An 18,749-nucleotide genomic window follows, 5' to 3' on the forward strand; every position below is an offset into this window, starting at 1 on the left:
TGCTTTGTGGAGTGATAAATTACTCTATGTTCTTTTGACAATGGAAGAGTATCCTTATGATCACAAAATTCTTTGGTATATAATCCTGAAGTCTGCAAGTCTCCTGTGAGACACGTCAGCTCTAACATTTAGTATTGAGATGTCTTTAATGCTGATTATCCTCCCATTCCTCAACTCTCTCGAGTAGTTTTTAAGATTCCATAGATACCAGCTCTGTAGTTCTGTTTATTTTTTCCCCTTCAGAAAATTATACCTTCGAGGTATAAGCAGTCCCTTCTTGAAGGAATAAATATCATACAAAGAAGAGACTGCTTATACCTAGAAACCTGCACAACTACCTTTATGTGTTGCAATGCCTCTTATGCACTGTAATGCCTCTTAGATGCTAGCTTCCCTCTGTGATATTCACACCGCTTACGTTAGGTGTTTCAGTAGTTATATTGTGTGCGTGGCATTTTAATAAAAGATTTGCAAACATTCAGCATACTAAGAGGGAAGCCACAAAAACTAGCCAAAAGGAAACACTGAAAGAAACATCTTTTAATTACTCCTTTTCTTGATTTTAGATGGCAAATTCTTGTTTAAAAAGGAGTCACGTATATGCTGGAATTCTACAACTATAGCATTCTCTTATGGAAAAAAAAAAATGGGCAGAGGTTATACTTCAAAAAACAAAGCACATCTCCAAATAAGCCGTTTGCAATGCACATCCCTCTCTTCTCCCATTCTTCCTGCAATAGCTGTCATTAGAGCACTTCTCTAGTGGCGTGGGGAACTCAAGTTCAGTTTTCTCCTCAGTCTTCTAGTTTCTATCCTCGAACACATATGCATGAAGAGATTTGTAAACGTCACATCACAGACAAATAAAATGCAAGAAAAACAAGCCTAAAATCCTTTGTGATATAATCAAGTTTTACGTATGTAAAAAATCTCAGTATAGCAACATGAAGATGCTCCACAAGTTAAGATACGGATACAGTCCAAAGTGACGTAAGAGTAAGGGAGAGCTGTTGAATATGCATGACTGTCATCTGAGGTCAAAATCTCACAGGATTACAATGCTATTAAACATCTTCCTGAAACTCTTGGCCTTTTCAACTGTGAATGGTCATTTTAGCTGAAGTCCAGATCTGCACACTGCCTTTCAACAAAAACTGCTAACTGATACTCTCTTTTGAATTTGTCCTGGTTTTGGCTGGGATAGAGTTAATTTTCTTTTTAGTAGCTGGTAGAATGCTGTGTTTTGGATATAGTATGGGACTAATGTTGATACCACACTGATGTCTTTAGTTGTTGCTAAGTAATGTTTATACCAACTCAAGGACCTTTCAGTTTCTCAGGCCCTGCCAGGGAGAAGGCTGGAGGGGCACAAGGAACTGCAAGGGGACACAGCCAGGACAGCTGACCTGAACTAGCCAAAGGGATATTCCGTACCACAGAATGCCATGCCGAGTATATAAACGGGGTGAGTTGGCCGGGGCCTGGAGATCACTGCCTGGGGACTGGCTGGGCATCCGTCAGTGGGTGGCAAGCAACTGTATTGTGTATCACTTGTTGGATTTTTTTAAATTTTGTTTTTATTCCTCTTTCCCTCTCTCTCTCCTTTTCATTACAATTGTTGTTACTAGTATAATATTTCATTTTATTTCAATTATTAAATTGTTCTTATCTCAACCCATGAGTTTTACCTTTTTCACAATTCTCCTCCCCATCCCACCAGGGGAAGGGGGGAGTGAGTGGCTGCATGGTTCTTAGTTGCCAACTGGGGTTAAACCATGACAGAATTTTACAAAATACTTCTGATATCCCTTCCTCCAAGATCTCAGGTCTTGTGTCATCCTGCTAGATGCAGGGTACTATCAACAGTGAGCCCCTAATTATGTTTCCCTTTGATGCAAGTGTTCATTTGGCTCTGGTTATGATCAAGGCTGAGATTTTGAAGACCAAGGGCCAAGATAAAAACATCCAAACCAGATCAGCCCCAAGGACTTAACTCCTGTCTCCCACTAAAACCTCTGCTGATGAAGGAGCATGAAAACAAAGAAGTCATGTAATGAAATTTCCTCAGAACACTCTCCAAGTCTCCCAGGATTTGCAGCATAAATTCTTGAGAATGAAATTACATCTTCATGTTTAATTACCCTGAGTGGATAATTTCATGGACAGAAAACCCAATTGCTTTTTTAACTTACGTAAGCTTTCAGCATCTACTATGCCCAGTGACCAGCAGCTCCATCATCTATATGTTAGGTGAGGAAATGCCAACCTGTGTGTCAGAATGTACCGATATATTGGTATATCCTTAAATATTATTGGTAAACTTCAGCATGCTCTTCACCCTTTTACTTTGTGCTGCTGAACACGACCTGAACATCACAGGATTTACCACAAGCTGAAGAGGTCGTTAACTTCTGCACTGTATATGGCTCAAAGGGCTAAGATGTGTGCTTGCGTCAGTATGAACTGCTGGTTTATGTTTGGCTTTGATAAAAACATTGGCCCACCTTGTACAACTATAGCAAAGGTAAAAGATGAAAATTCAAGCAAATAAGAGCTCTAAGATCAGCCAGTTGCTGAATCTTCTAGGACTCCAGTACAAAGTTGAGCCAGATGCTTGGAAAGGATTAAGGGCTTAGCCTTTGTAAAAATGTATTGGCCATCTTGCCTGCATTTAAGGTTAGGAAGAAAGAGGCCTGAGACACTCCATGCAGATCTGTATTCTGCATGTTTCAGAAGCCTAGAACAAGGTGTGCAGGTATCAGCAAGCAGGCCAGGGATGAAGTTTGGTTTTGGTGGGCTTGGGGGTTTGTTGGTTGTTGGTTTGTTGGGGTTTTTTTCAAATCAATAAGGGTAAGTCTATGCTTTGGTAAAAAAAAAAAAAAAAAAAGGTTTATTCATGAATATTGCATGGCCCTCCTAGATAGATTAAGGTCAAAAACTGGATACAGCCAATACGCTAAGTCATCTCTCTATGAATTAGGCTACAGAAGAGACTGAAGTTAGGAGGAAGTTTTAGGAAGAAGAAAGAGAAAAAAATTTCTAGCTTGATGATCTTGCAAGATCAATTAGTTTATTGCTAGAATTTTCTTGTCTGAAAATGAGAGAATGGGAGCTGACATATGCCAGTATTTTCTGCTGACATTTAGTTCTAATGCATATATTGCTTTTCAAGGCAAAATAAGTTTAGGATAAAATCTGCATATGGACACTGGGTGTCATTCATTTGGAGTAGGTTTTACACTATGGCATAAATTTGGAGGGGAAAAAATGGGTCAAGGATTTCAGGTTATTGCTGACACCCATACAGCTCTCAGGGCTGAGAAACAGTCTGACATAATCACAGAAGTCAGTTTACCTTTGGCAGCAGTGCAGAATTTGGTCTCCTATAATTTTTGGCAAGGATTGGGACTTACAGATGGAAGAAACACAATGGACCAGTGTACACGGTCCATAAGATTTGCACAAAGGCTTACATCAGAGGCTTCTACACCTCCAGTAAAGGCATCAGCTGGATTAGTAGTTTGCCCAAGGGCACAGTCTCTCTCATTTTGCTTGTCCTGCAGATAGAACAAACCACAGTCACTCCCTGATGAAAAAGAAAGCATTCAAAAAAGTCTATTTTCAATTCAAAAAATAATAGTAGGCTTTTTAAAACCTAAGCTTACTGGAATAGGAAGGCCACTTACCATTCAGTTTTATTCTTTGTCTCTCACCCACTAAATCTAAGAGCCACGCATTTAGAGGCAGACAGAGAAGAAATCTCAAGAGATGCGGCTCAAGAGTCATCTCCTACAGCAGGAACCAAATTCAGGAGAAAACCAAAGTCAAAACAGAAGACAAGAATACACAGTAGACTTTGACGCAAGCCTCAGTAAGCAAAGGCTTTACCTACGTACATAGAACCAGTTACACAACGCTGCTTTTTTTTGCTCAGGGCTGGCACTACCAAAAAGCTCACCTGAGCATGCACCACACCCTTCAAAGGAAGCTTGTCCTGCAGAGGTGTTGGCTTGCTAGGCTCAGCTGTTTCATGGAGTTGAAAACATCTCCAGCAGATCCTACTCAAGCTTCTCCCTTGGGTTGCAATACAAATCAGCTGTGCTAGCAACAGTCTCTTTACCCTGCTGCTGACTCAGGAGAGGTTAAAGCTTCCACTGAGGAAAAGCTAGTCCCTCTCCAGTCTGGTAGCAGTTTTGTTTTAGTGACCTGGCTGTACTGCGTGTTAGCAGATAATACCTGAAGGCTGTATCTCTGTATGTCTGTGTTACTTTTTACAGGGGTAACGCAGCATGTCCTGCAGAGCGTGCTGCTGACAGTGAGCCTTGGGCAGTCGCCTCTGCTCACTGCTCTCTTCCCTGAGCTCTCTTTTACAGAGCTATTAGCCACCAGCCACTCTGATAAGCAAAGCTGCTTCTCTTTTTAGTGGTTAAGAATGACATTGTTTTCCAAAGCTGAAGGTACGAACTGAATGCCTGATTCCGTCAGTATTTCCATGTAGCTAAGGTGGGTGGGCTTTGACAGCTCAGTGCACCATACTGATTCTCCCCTTTGAATGTGCACAGGGAGCAACGGGGTGCTACAGTGTCAGGTAACCGCTGCTCTTTTGCAGGAAACCACTTTTACTGGATTTGAGAATGGGCAGAATACAAATAGCCCCTCAAACAAAAGCAGAAAAAGAGTCTAAATCTGTGCTGTATTTTTACGAGACAAATGAATTCCCCAGAAGTTTCATTTCAAAGCAATACTAAATTATCTTCTCTAATAAGTAAAAAATTGAAAGAGTTCACATTGGCAAGCTGACATTTATTTTACTGAAAGGAAGTGCATTAGTACCTACAAATCAATTCCTTGCCAGATGCAGGCCCTGATCAAACAGCTCCTTAGATATTCACAGCAATCAATGTACTGTTTTGTAAGCACCAGAGCAGGCAGAAGCTGTAGCTTCCCCTTGGTTCTTATTAAAATACAGTCACATTTAAATGTAAGAACTGGTTTGCCGTTTGAGTGTGGGGACTGTGAGAATATTTGTACATTTACTGCACCTTCCTGTGTTCCTCTGGATTTCTATATGTTCCTTATCAGCACATAAAATGCACAGGTGACAATCCTGTGTCTATACAAGATGAGAGGAGTCTAATTGGAGAGTCCAGAGTTGAGCGGTCCTTCAGGATATTTGCTGAGGAAAGCAGAGTTTTGGAGACTGAAAGAGCAACATCCACAACAGTAGCTTTTAAAAATAAACCCCTCCTTCCACTCTCTCTCCTGTCTAAAGAGAATTTCCAAAGATGGCATTTAGATTGGAGATGGCATTCAGATGCAAGATTTTTTTGCAGAAAACTCTTCCTTCTTTCCTTTCTTAGTCCTACACTTGGTACTTAATTAACAATTTTACCCCATTTCTTTTTTTTTTTATTTAAAGTACTTACAACAATTTTGAAATGAAAACTCCCTTTGAAATTGAAGAGCTTAAACATTTCATTTAAAAGCAATGCTCTCGAAATGTAACATTCCAACATGGAAAACAGTTCCCTACATTTCTGGTCATTGTATGTCAACTATTCACAGATTCTCTCCTGAACAAGTAAATTATTCCCTTATCCCACCTGAATTTTTAATGAAATTCACATTTACCAAAATAAATCCAGCTAGTTGTGCCCAAGACACAGATTTTCTGGTATGAGGAATCATTGAAAACATTCAGATTTGCTGAGCTTTTTAACTATAACTCACAGAGCCAATGGTTTTAAGGTCTGCTATATTGAGCTTTAAATAGGAATGTGATATTTTGTTAGCAAATAAGTAAGCACAAAACTTCAAGCATATGAGGAATGTCAATGACTTATTTAAAAAGAAATAAATTTTTTTTGGGTTTTGGGCTGGTTTTTGTTAAGAATGATTAAAGGCTATCATTTCCTCTTAATGTTCCATAATTGGTTATTTAACTCCCACTGACACTAATAGGAACAGCCTGCTTAATCACTGCATGCAAAGATTAATATATTTGAACATGTAGTGGGTGGAAGCTGCCTTGCCTATTGAGTTTAACTATAAACAGAAAAAGGATATGAAATCTATTGTTCTGCTGAGTTGTTTTACAAATCTCTTTAACAATGTGAATTTTTAAAGCTTTTGCTTCTAGAATATAGTTTCAAAAAAGGACTTTTAAGTACCCTGTCCAGTGCAAGAATATTGAGACACACAAAATCTAAGTGATTTTCAACGACCTCAAGTTTACAAGTTTATGGCAGAACCAAGAACAGAACACAGGTCTCTGTCTCCTGCTTAGGTGCTGCAGTGTTCCCTCTGCAATTAGTTAAACCTGATCCTTCTGTGCTTTCCAGCAAAATGCACAATTAGAGGCTGACTCAAGTACACTGAATTCTGTGTAGCTCAGTGGGTTTTGGACCACTTCACATGTATCTCATGGAGCTACATCTCTTCATAAATGGTTGATTTACAAGACTGCCTACATACTGTTGGGGGAGATATAACTGTGTGTATACAGCTGAGGTTTTTTTTCTTTTTGTAGCAATTTGTAGCGATCCTAACCAGCAGACCACTGTATATTGAGGAGTAGTGATCCACAAAGCTAACCTGAGGAGGCCCAAACCTGAGCTGAGCTGCGCTGAGCTGTGGGAACAGCTGAGCCTTCAGGCGTGTGTTGGGCTGCACAATTTCCTTGGTCACAGAGAAACACCAGCCGGCTCAGTGTAACAGAGGAGCCTGCAGCCAGCTCCGCGTGGTACTGGCAGTGACAGCTCCTGTGTGCCTCATCTTCATCTAAAAGTGCAGCAAGAAGTTCTTATATGAACTTCTCTCTTGTCTGACAGTAGAAATTATGAATAGAATTATTTTCTTGTAGGAAAATCATATAATAGCTCGGATGACCCAAAAGGAGGAGCTTCTCTTCGTGGACAGGTTCTGCCCAGCGTGCCGTGGGAAAATCCATCCAGGGTCTGTCCAACACTACAAACACGGCGTTCTCGTCTTCTAAGATTTACTATCTATATTCCTCTTTTTATTCTATCTTATTAAAACATTTATTTTATCAAGCCAATTATTTTTGGGTCTTTCTTACGAAGATCCAGAAGGAACTTTTCTCCAATCTATAAATGAAAATAAATCTTGAAAACACAAAGTTTCATTCCAAACATTCAAACTTCCTATATATCCCTATTAAGCATAGGGTAAAAAAGACACAATCCTAAATAATTAGATCCCATGCAAGTCCAAAAATGATGCAGAACTATTCTCTTGACCATCTAAACGCATAACAGAATGATGAACTACACTTTGCATGCATGTCAGCTCTGCTGCACTGTAACTTCCCAATGTAACGCTGACCATGACACAACTACAGTAAGAGCCTGACATTCAATATTCATGTAATAGTCAAAGGTAGGAAGAAGATAAATAAGCCTAAACATAGTACAGCAGACATTTGTTGAGTTTCTGCATAAAGTGAGAAAATAGATTCTGGCGAATGCATGAAAGTGAAGTTTGAAATAAAGGAAATTTGCGTTCTTCTCTTTTTCCTCCCTAAGAATTTATATCCCACCAAGAATGTGAGGAAACAAAAGGTATCCAGTAGTATCAGAATGATCTGAATCTGTCTTAGCACAAAGCCTACGTGACAGTAACTGGGTCACTGATTAGTAACAAAGATAAGCCATGCTCCCTAACACCACTAATTTCATCTTCTGATGGCAACACATTCATACTTGCTTGAAATCTCACACCTGCCATTGAAACAAATAGGAATTAACTTCCAAAACAGGCATGAGCATTAAGGTCACAGTGTCGGGGACTGCTACTCCAGCTAAAAATGAAAAATGGACAACCCTGAGGAAAAAAATTAGCCCTAACTCATTCTCAAAGCTACAAAACTATAATAGATACTGACATAGCTTCAGCTACGACTGATAGAGATGAAACGCAGGTTTAGAGATACTGTGGAGAATATTCTAAATCTGTCCTTATTATCAGCTTGCCATGGAAATAGCCTCCCGGCTTGGGTCAGAAGGAGATGCAGGAAGCAGATATGCCTCCGGCTTATTCCTGGGGAATGCCATCTACTGGAGGAAAGGAAGGTACTGAGCAAATGCACCTAAATGCCAGAAACACTGTGTTCCAGGACTCCACAGTATTAGTCTGGCTACAAATATTGTTGCAGATTAGCAAAACTGTGTATCTGGACACCATCAGTGCAAATGAAAGAGGGGATAAGCCAGGGGGAAAAGAAATTTTTCCAAGGACTAAGGAAGAAGGAATTAAGAGTGAGAAATAAGCCACAGTCTGGGTATCTCTGATCTTTGCAGTGTCCTTGTTGCCAATACATTGTTAAGGGATATTTTTTTTAAATCTGCCCAGCTCTTACTGTGTGCAACCAAAAAAATATTCAGTCCTCTGTGATGTACTTGCAGCCAAGAGACAAAATTTTTATCACAGCCTTCGATGATGTGATCAACATAAGTGAAACTACCTAAGTGAAATACTGATGCATCAAGTAGCCAGGATGGGGAGGATACGAATGCCAAGTTGCATTTCCACTGGTAATACAGGGTACTAGTAATAACGGGTGAAACTGCTGAATGTATCCAGAAAGAGCAAAAGGAAATAAAACTATCTGTAGTGCCTATATTTTGTTATGATGTTTCTCAATGCTAACATAATTTTGGTGTAACTTTAAGGCAATTGCTTATCAGAGAACTATCTTAGGCACCTTACCACAGTCTAATTATCCAAGTCCATTAAATCATATTTCAAATCTCTCATCTATATTCATCAAAATAATGAGTCTTACTTCTTGACAAACGGTTATTAAAACAGTAAAGCCAGATGTAGAGGGGATCTCAGGCTCATGGTATTTGGATTAATTCATATAGAGTGTGACTTGGCAATTGTGACATCACCTGAAGTGCAGAACACGATGCAGAACCAAATCATCCTGGCCTGGCCCCTGCTGCCTCCCTGATACCGCATTCTTGTTTACATGCAAGCACAACAGGACTCTATTAAGCAGCAGATCACACTTGAAGTGGATGGAAACCAGTTTATTGATGTCTGAACAGGAGGCAATGCAGCTCACCAAGAACTGAGGGGATGGCAGTCTGCTTGCTTTGTGCTATTAAGAAAGTAGTACATCACCTTTAAGCTCCAGCAATGCCTTTACAAGTGCCTTAAATACAGGCTGCAACAACTACAGCCAGCTGCTGCTACTGATACCTACACCAACCTTGCTATCCCACAAGCCTCATTACGTACAGGACTGAATTCTACTGAACGTTTCTTTAGCAAAGAAAAGAAAATGCATAATCAGGAGATGGTAGGTAACACTGTGTACTCTGAAGTAGATGCCTTTCCACAGACACAGATCAAATAGGTGTTTTTTCTCTACATATCCAGGAGCAAGAAGAATTATTTTAAAATACAAATTCCATCGTATGCATGGAGACATCTACATTAAACAAAACGAAGGGAACTGGCATGCAAGCAAAAGCCCTGACTGGCAAAGGGTACAAGGTTAATGGGAAACTATCATAGCAGCATTTAGTTTTCCCCATTCACTTAACTAGGATCAGCTCTGTGTGACAGTATAATTCAATTTACCAGTCGATAAAGCCATGTATGCATTCTCTTAGACAGTCTAAAGTCATTCCTCTTTTCCTGGCCAAGGAAGGTTTTTCTCTGTCAAATACCACTCACTCATAGTGAAAGAACAGTTGACAACCACTTACAAATATTAAATGGAGCTATTTGCAAGTAAATATTTTGTCAGAAATTTGCAAAACTACCAGTGAATAGTTTCCTTTATGTAAGTGAAGGTTCCAGCTATGGTGTGCTTTCATACACTTCACTGAAACGCGCAACAATCACCCTTCAGTTCACTAAGGAGCAAAGCTTAAGTAACGCTTTGGTACCAGATGGCTTGTGACATACCGAGAAAAGAGTCACCCTGTATATGAAATCCTAGGACTAAGACTAAGTACCTTTAAAAGGAACAAGCAGATGAAGAAACATTAAGTACAGTACGTTATTTGGTAAAAGGCACAATGATTTAGGCTTTGAATTCAGATTCAGGCAAAGATCCAATGTAAGTGTGCTTACTACCTTCCTTAATTGTACTTGAAAGAAGATATTACCTGGGAAGGTCTTCTGCATCTTCTGAACTAATTGGCTGTACAGCCAGCTGGAGTCTACCCCCTCTCTATGTGTTTGCCCAAGTCTATTTCGAAGTTGAATTTGGCCTGTTCAGGGAAAAGTGTTATCTGTCTGTGGTGTGGGAAAAAAACATTCTGTTTTTCTACCATTTCTGTATCATGCACATATGCTAGTCATGGGAAACTGCATGATTCAGACAGCTCTCTATTTTAAAAACCACTAAAGAAAGCCTTATAGAAATGAAAACAATTATCACTAAAGAAATCACAGGAAACAAGAACTTAAATTTCAGAAAACATCTGTATTGATATACCTCGGAAAACATTGCATTTTTCATTATTTTCTTGGACTATTGTCATTCCTCTCTACCAATTCTAATCAATTATGTCTCTTGCTACAAGAATTAGGTAAAGATCAGGAACAAAGTATGTTTTCAGAAGTACATAATTCAGTCTTATGCAAAGGCATTTTATAAAGAGTTCTTCCTCTACTTTTACTTCATCCTGCCAAGATCCATTAATCAAGAGCGTTCTCCTTCCAGGACAGACTGCTTGAACAATGGAGCTGATGAGGTATAGCTCTCTTCTCATTCCTGTGCTCGTTGTAAGATTTTTTTTTCCCCAGTATCCATCTTAACATGTATTTTGAAGTAAAGCGAAGCTCTTCTCCCAATAATTAATGTTCTTAAAAGAAAATCAAATAGCTCAATAAAAAAGACAGTAACTCACAGAACATGGGAAAAAAAATGGGAAAAAGAAAACGCTTGAAGTTTGGATTTGTAAACTTGCTGTTCTGAGAGTGCTGCTGACCTAGTGCACACTGGGATTTGCTGCCTGCCAAGGGTCTCCAGACAGCACAAGCACAGTCTTCAACAATAAGTCCCCAAAGTGTAGAATTATAGACTGATGGTGTTGCAGTCATCATGCCTTGCCAAAGCAGCAGTAATAAAGGAGCACCGGAAGGCAGTAAAGATGGTTATTATGGGACTGACTTAGAATCTCAGAATCTGCCAGGAGGTAATACACTACAAAAGCTATTTCAAATACAGTACGCAAGCATACATGCTGCAAACTCAAGGAGCTGCTATAAAATTACCTTACTTTAGAGGAGTTAAAAAACATAGTAATTATTCATGAAAGAATAAATGAATTCTCCCATGTTTTCCTGGTGATTGAGATTAATTTTTCTTCTCTGTGTCTCTTGGCTGCCTCTTATCTTTTGTATTCAACAGCACAATCAGGTAGAAATAATTATCAACAAGCTTGATCCTGCCCAAACTGAAGTGAATGGAAAACTTCCAAGTGGGCTCAAAGGGAAGTGAAAATGATCCCCCAGGTTAGGGAATAGTAATAATCACTGTGGTAATAAGCTAAGGCTTCAGTGTTCCTATCACTTTTGCTTTGTGTGGCTTTACTTATTTGCTTTAGGGAGATAATGACATGGGGGCATGGAAAAAAAGAGTATTTTGCTCACATTGGACATGCAGCTGCTATTTCTGTCTCTGGATTGACATAAACGGAGAGACTGTATCATGAGCAGCATGAATTGCAAAATCTCTTCTGTGGAGCTACCAATTTATAGAGATTACTGGGCCTGGAATTTGTGCTTCCAACACTGACAAAGGCTCGATGCTTCCCTCTGGGGAAAATGCCAGTCCACTGGTACCCTGAGAACACATGCTCAGCCTCAGGCAAATTATAGACAAGTTACTAGGTTGTTCTTGCTTGTCTTACCTGATGTTCGTATGAATAGCGTGCTCGTTAGAAAGCTGCTGTAACTGCTCCTAAATCTGTGGTTTCAAACTGCAGATTTACAGAAATCTTTTATAAAGGAGCTTGCCACATGTGAAACATTGGCTGAATTAAGTGAAAGTGAAGACTATGTGCACCATATCAATGATCAACAATCATCAAATGGTTGTTTTTGGGCAAGTTCCGTTTTCGTTAGTGACGAAGAGTCCACACTAAAGGCAGCAAGTCCCAAAGTGCTCTCAGCCTCTAGGAAACTCTCACAGAAATGCAGGCAAAGCCCATCGATGGCCACATATTTTAGGGCAGATGATGATCCAGTGGGCCAAATAATGAGTCAAGGTGGGCCACATTTCCCCTTTTCAGTCACCCTCCAGTCCTGAGAAGCTTCAGCAGCCTCCGCAGCTTGCGCCGGGGCAGCATCTCCTCCCAGGCACTTGTCAGAGGCTGGAAGATGTCTGAGCCCTTTCCTGGCCGCTCGCATGTTCGGTTTCTGGAATAGATCTGCCTCCTGTGGTAAAAGTGGCTCTCCAACATCATCGTCACAACACACTTCAAATTTCTGTCTAAATCCACTGCCAGTTTCAGCAAGAGAGGACTCGGGAACACCGCGCTCCTGCAGGTTCTGTGAGAACCAGTAACCAGGCACAGCAGCGAGCCCTTGGCCGCCTCGAAGGTGGAAGGGCTGAGGCAGCCGCCCCGAGGCACAAGATGGCTGCCAGGCCACGGCCCGGCTGCGGGCTCGGCGGGGCCAGCCAAGCGCGGGTGGAAGGGGGCAGAAGGTCCCCCCGACATGGCCGAAAGCAGCGTCTGGGGGTCCTGTGGGCCACGGGGGAGCGCGGCAGGTAGGGTGTAAGGCATGAGCCATAGAGACCAGGCAGCCGCCGAGACAACGCCGCCAGCGAGAGCACGTGGGAGGGAGCCGGGCGAGCCCGCGGGAGCTTCGCTTCAGGGCGCCCGACGGGCCGGGCTGCCGGAGGAGCCCCCGCGGCCGGCGGGAACGCTCAGGGCGCCGCGAAGTTCGGCCGCGCCGGGGCCGCCCCGCAGCGCCCGGCCCCGCCCGCCGCCCGGCGGGGGCTGTGGCGGGGCGGGGGCGGCGCCGGCGGCAGAGCGGCGGAGCGCGGGGAGGCAGCGGGCGCTCCGCCGGCAGCCATGGGGCAGGACTCGCCGTGGCTCAACCCCTCGGGCAGCCCGCGGGCGGCGGGCGAGGGCTGCGCGGCGGGCGGGCAGCGCGGCGGGCCCTTCGGCGGCGCCACCGCCGCGCTGCTGGCGGCGCTCATGGGGCTGCTGGTGCTGGCCACGGTGCTGGGCAATGCCCTGGTCATTCTGGCGTTCGTGGTGGACCGCAGCCTCCGCACGCAGGGTAACTTCTTCTTCCTCAACCTGGCCGTCGCCGACCTGCTGGTGGGTGAGTGCCGGGGCGCCGGGAGGGGCGGGGGGGGCCGCGGCGCCGCACCTGTCACCGCCGAGCTCTGTCCGCAGGCGGCTTCTGCATCCCCCTCTACATCCCCTACGTGCTGACGGGCGAGTGGAGGCTCGGCAGGGGCTTGTGTAAGCTGTGGCTGGTGGTAGACTACCTGGTGTGCACTGCCTCCGTCTTCAACATCGTCCTGATCAGCTTCGACAGGTTCATCTCTGTCACCAAAGCGGTAAGGGCCGGGCGAGCGGTCCGCAGGGGGGGCTGCCCTTCCAGGGAGGAGGGTCGCCTGCACGGGGGGCTGCCTTTCCAGGCGGGAGGGTCGCCCGGAGGGGGCCTGGCACTCAGCCCCACTGCACCGCACCCAGACACCACAGGAGACAGGGTACCCAGGCGGTTCCCCTCCGTCCTGGTGACACTTCTGGGAGCGATCAGCTTTGGCGGAAGAGGCATTTGCTTCGCTGTCTTGCATGGGAAGAGGTACTCTGCTTCAGCCACGGGCGCAGGTTGCACATGCTGCTGCGCTGGCTAGAAGTGCAGAGGGAGCAAGGCGTACTTATTTCCTCACCAGCCACACCTTGGGTAAGCGTAGAAAGTGTCACCCAGCTGGAACAGACCATCTCCCTCAGAACACCGCCATGCACCTGTTGGTAACTGACAGCCCAAGCCAGCCTGGCAGCACCCCAGCTGCAACACAAGACAGACCTCCCTCCCTGCAGTGGGTACCAAACTCTCAGAGAGAATTTGATGCATACAGCTGCACATGGTGCAAAAGTAGCAGAATATAAATTAACATCTTTCAAAGGATAAAAATGCTATTTCCATGTAACAACCACAGAGACAGCTAGAGCCATGCCTCAGTCATGCAGCACGTCAGTTAGCGAAAAAGTAGTCTAAATTCTGTAAAAGTCAAAAGCTAACTTCATTTTCTCCTAGATCCCACTGCCTCAAAGTCCTTTGGGTGGTCCTAAATTACACATTTTACCTTCACTCTTCTACACACACTTCATTATTCTTTAGCCCCCTGTTCCACCCACATTTCCTTACAAGGTTAATTTAGCTTCACTGCTCATTCTAAATCACACTAAAAGACAATGATACTTTTTAGCAAACAGTATAGAGGCTGCAAGTTCACTTTACCAGTTTATATGCAACTTCTTTTTGAAGAGGAAGAAATGAACAGATTAATTCTTAAACAGTCAACACTCAGAATTCCTTTATTTTCTAGGTTCTGAATTAGCCGTGAATTTTGCTTTCATAAACCAAACTCATGACTATACACATAATATATAGACTGGATGGCTTCAGAAACAGAAAGGGAAACTGGTCATAATAAAGGAAAAAAATCATCCACTTGAAAAATACTTAATCCTCCATATAAAACCCCTCTCCAGACAAGAGTACAGAAGCTGCCTGTTGGGTGAGGGCAGTGTAAGAACACAGGAAGTGTTCTAAACGTAGGAAGTTCTAAATTATTTTCAATCTCAATGAAAATGGTAATATTCCTGCCAGACTGCTCCTGAAATCATTAGTAGCTTTCTCAGGGATTGCAAAATCAGACCCAATTCAGACAAACTCGGCATTCTTCAGCCGTGTGGGTATTCTACCAGAACAGCACTGGCTTTGGAGATCAATGTCCACAGACTGGGACAGTAAACATGAATCCTATACAGAATTCAGACTCAAGGACTTCATATTTCAAAACACTGTGTGGCCACTGTAGAGATATGAAGATTAAATTCCAATTTGCTATATATATATTGTCCAGTACACCAGGGAATCAGAATACTGAGAAACAGAAGATCTTAGGATTCTACTGAATTAGACTGCTGATACAATTTTCTGATTCAGTATTACTGACAGGGTTTTTTTTTTGTTTGGGGTTTTTTGTTGGTTTTTGGTTTTTTTGTTTGTTTTTTTTTTTACACCTTAGCTTCTTTATTTTCTAAATAAGGGAAATAGTTATTCTTCTTGTAAAGCATGAAATAAAGGGTATCAAGCAGAAGTAAAAGCTGTTATCCATTAATTTTTTTTGGTGTGATTTTCACATTAAGAAAAAAAAAAGGCTCTCTCTCTACAAAGCAAAAAGAAAAGAACTTGCATAGGCATTCTATGAATTCCAATCCTTTTCTGTATTTCACATTCAACGATTTAAAAAAAAAATCTAAGTGAATTTTGAAGGGCCATGTTCTGTAACCTACTGTCACAGCTAATGCAACTGAATGTGTAAGCAACTGGTGACAACCAGTTCTAAGAATAGCAGTTGTTATTTGCTTTGGAAAAGCCTTGGTTTTCTAGCTTTTAAGATCCCATGCACATTCTCAGAACATATCCAGTCACCTTGGTAATGTTTGTTGGAATAGCTATTTCAGAAATAGCTTTTCTGTGGTACCGGTAAGCTTGGCATAACCCTCATCCCTAAACCAACATATTACCAGCCCTCACAAGTGGCAGAGGGGACCATTGCCCAAGGTAGCCATATAACTGTTTGAGACACTAGTAACGTATGTGACAACTTTCCTCTCTCTCTCAGGTCAGTTACAGGGCTCAGAAAAGGATGACCAGAAATGCAGTATTGAAGATGATCACTGTATGGATTGCTGCTTTTCTTCTCTATGGTCCAGCCATTCTCAGCTGGGAGCACATTGCCCAAAAGAGCATCCTCCCTGAAGGAGAATGTCATGCAGAATTCTTCCACAACTGGTATTTCCTAATGATTGCCTCTACGATTGAATTCTTTACACCTTTCCTCACTGTTGCATACTTTAACTTAAGTATTTACCTCAACATCAGGAAACGCACATCCCTCAGAAATGAAAACTTGCCACCTGGTCAAGAGGACTGTGAAATGAGTTTCCAGGGGGAAAAAAGAGAACACACTGTATTTTTTGTAAAACCTAAGAGACACAAACATGAGAAGAGAGCAAGCAGCCTTTCTCCGCCCAGAAAGGCTTCGAGGTTCAACCTACATAAGCTTGACAATCAGTCATTAAATTTGAATGTCAATCAAGACCTTCCACCACTTCAGGTGGAAGTCGAGACCAAGCCCCATAAGAATGGTTTCTACAAAACTACAGAAAGCATATGCAATGCCACTAGCGGAGTGGACATTGCTAACACTATGGGAAGTAGATTTAGACTTTCCCGGGATAAGAGAGTAGCAAAGTCTTTAGCAATTATTGTCTGTGTGTTTGGTTTGTGTTGGGCTCCATATACACTTCTGATGATCATCCGAGCAGCCTGCCATGGGCACTGTGTGCAGCACTCACTCTATGAGACTTCATTTTGGCTTCTGTGGGTGAATTCAGCCATTAACCCTGTTCTATACCCACTGTGTCACATGAGCTTTAGAAAGGCCTTTATAAAACTCCTGTGTCCAGGAAAAGCCAAAATTCATCCTCATATTTTTACATAAAAAAAAAAGTGTGAAAGCTAACAATTAGTGTATCTTGCTTTCAGTGGGAGCATAAACTGGCTAACATTCACCTGCAAGTATTAAGTACAATGTGCACTGGGTAGTGCATGGAATATTTTTAAGTAGGTAAAAGTGTAGATATTCATGTATATACAGTCATCCATGTAGCTGGAGAAATCACAGCAATGAAAAGAAAGATAATTTCTCAAAGCTCTTTTGGAAATTATGCCAACAGTATATCTTTTAAAATGGTGCACTAACATTAAAGTGCTGAAAAGGGAATATAACATTCATGGCCAATAACTAGAGTTCAGGCGCTCTCACTTTTAATAACTGTAAATATTGCCGGTAAGGAATTAAATGAAGTGTTAGCCTTAGACTGGTTATATTTTACCCCCAAACCCACTCTTAAGACTCCAAAGGTCTCAGCTGTTAAGTGTAGAATGCTTTTCCCCCCTCAACTTAGCAGCAAGCCAGACAAGATCTGACCCAATGCAAAAATCTAAATACTGGTGTCCAGAAAAAGCATGGGACAAGAGGCACCTGAACAGTCAGGTTACCAGTGAAGCTGAGCAAGCGTAGCAGGTAAGGGAGCACTGATTTCAGTGGAAAAGGTGATTGAGAAACAAGAGCAGAATTTCTAGTAGAATTAAATTTAGAAACAGAAATATAAAAGGGTTTTGAGCTTTGTGATAGGAGACAGGAGATGAGAATTGAGAGTTTATTGGAAGTTTCACCATGAGTTTCCTCCCTCAGCTGTAACAACTTGTCCCCTGCCATGATCCCACATGGGCAAGAATCTACTCAAGTCAAACCTCTACTTCTTACCAGCACTGACAAGTATTAACTCTTACACTGAAAGCAAAAGATAGAAGAGTAAGCATAATTTATCTGAGATCTATGACAGACAGATCTTGCTATAGACAGAGCTTTAGGTAAATTAACTAGAAATGTTTTAAAAATTACTCCAAGGGAAGACTTCTACTAGTTCCGAAAGGAAAAAAACCCACCCAACTTTTTTTTTCCCCTACCTCACCCACTGGATCTATCCATCCATCAAGTCAGTGGTCAAAAAAAGAAAATTATTACTTGAAGTGCTTAGATATTTTTTAAGTCATGCATCATGACTAGCATGACTCAAAAAAATGTGTTAAAATTTACCACCTTGCTATTGACCATGAGTGTGAAAAACAAAAACATGAACAGCTACAAACTCTTTCTGCTATTGTGCCTCTGCCACAAGAGAAGCTCACACAGCTAGATCCTAGGTTTTGACTAGATTTATCCCACAAGAAGAATCAATTGGAACATCACTAGTGATACAAGTTTGTTTCCATCATAAGCTACGTAGAAAATGCTTAACACACACTTTCCTCGGCTGACAAAAGAGTGGTAGTTGGTGAACTGTAGTTGTATTAAGCTGTAGTTGTCCATTGCCACAGCCAAAACGCATGTTGATCTTAAAGTTTACAAAGAGTATTTTGAAGTGATTTACTTCATAAAGTTTCAATAAAAGTAATTAAGAACTGTGAAGAGTCTTAACTTTGTAGCCTTAACAAGTGGTAACATGGGAAAAAGCACTATCCTACAACATCTGGGTAACTGCAGTTGAAACTGCCAAACCATTATTCAAAGACAATTCCCAAGTTACAAGGACTGACCTTCAGGAATAAACAACCACAGCTGGCAAATACTGTAAACTAGGAGGACATATCCCTATTACATGAATGTGATCATCATGTTCTGCTATGGATGTTTTATAACAAAATAATTAGCTTGAGGGTTCACTTAAAAGGAACAGCATCAACAGGTAACGAGGCAACATTAAGATTTTTTTAAGAGCATTAATTATACCACTGGGCAATTAAAGCCACTAGATTATCTCCTGATTCCTCCTTTCCTCCAAGCCAGACATACATCAGTAGATCAATGATCTAGTTGTCTGCTCCATAGCTCTTGTTTCCTAGGATCCTATTTGCCTTTTTTAGAAAACAGGTAGCACCAAATT

General features: G+C 42.0%; 1 protein-coding gene across 1 annotated transcript; it reads left to right on the forward strand.

Moving 5' to 3' along the window:
• The first annotated feature begins 13,042 nt into the window (after nt 1-13,042).
• LOC101922328 (histamine H3 receptor-like) lies at nt 13,043-18,151 on the forward strand. Its single transcript, XM_055818591.1, has 3 exons — nt 13,043-13,317; nt 13,392-13,558; nt 15,860-18,151. Exons 1-3 carry the CDS (start codon nt 13,062-13,064, stop codon nt 16,739-16,741), a joined length of 1,305 nt encoding a protein of 434 aa, XP_055674566.1. The 5' UTR covers nt 13,043-13,061; the 3' UTR covers nt 16,742-18,151.
• Nucleotides 18,152-18,749: the final 598 nt, after the last annotated feature.

This window comes from Falco peregrinus, chromosome 14 (genome assembly GCF_023634155.1).
Source record: "Falco peregrinus isolate bFalPer1 chromosome 14, bFalPer1.pri, whole genome shotgun sequence".
NCBI classification, from domain to species: Eukaryota; Metazoa; Chordata; class Aves; order Falconiformes; family Falconidae; genus Falco; species Falco peregrinus.

Excerpts from the sequence above, each read along its gene's own strand:
- LOC101922328 (XM_055818591.1), top strand. The coding sequence starts at position 13,062 with ATGGGGCAGGACTCGCCGTGGCTCAACCCCTCGGGCAGCCCGCGGGCG. Across the intron at positions 13,318-13,391 it reads CGTCGCCGACCTGCTGGTGG|GCGGCTTCTGCATCCCCCTC; the intron begins GTGAGTGCCGGG and ends CTCTGTCCGCAG. Across the intron at positions 13,559-15,859 it reads TCATCTCTGTCACCAAAGCG|GTCAGTTACAGGGCTCAGAA; the intron begins GTAAGGGCCGGG and ends TCTCTCTCTCAG.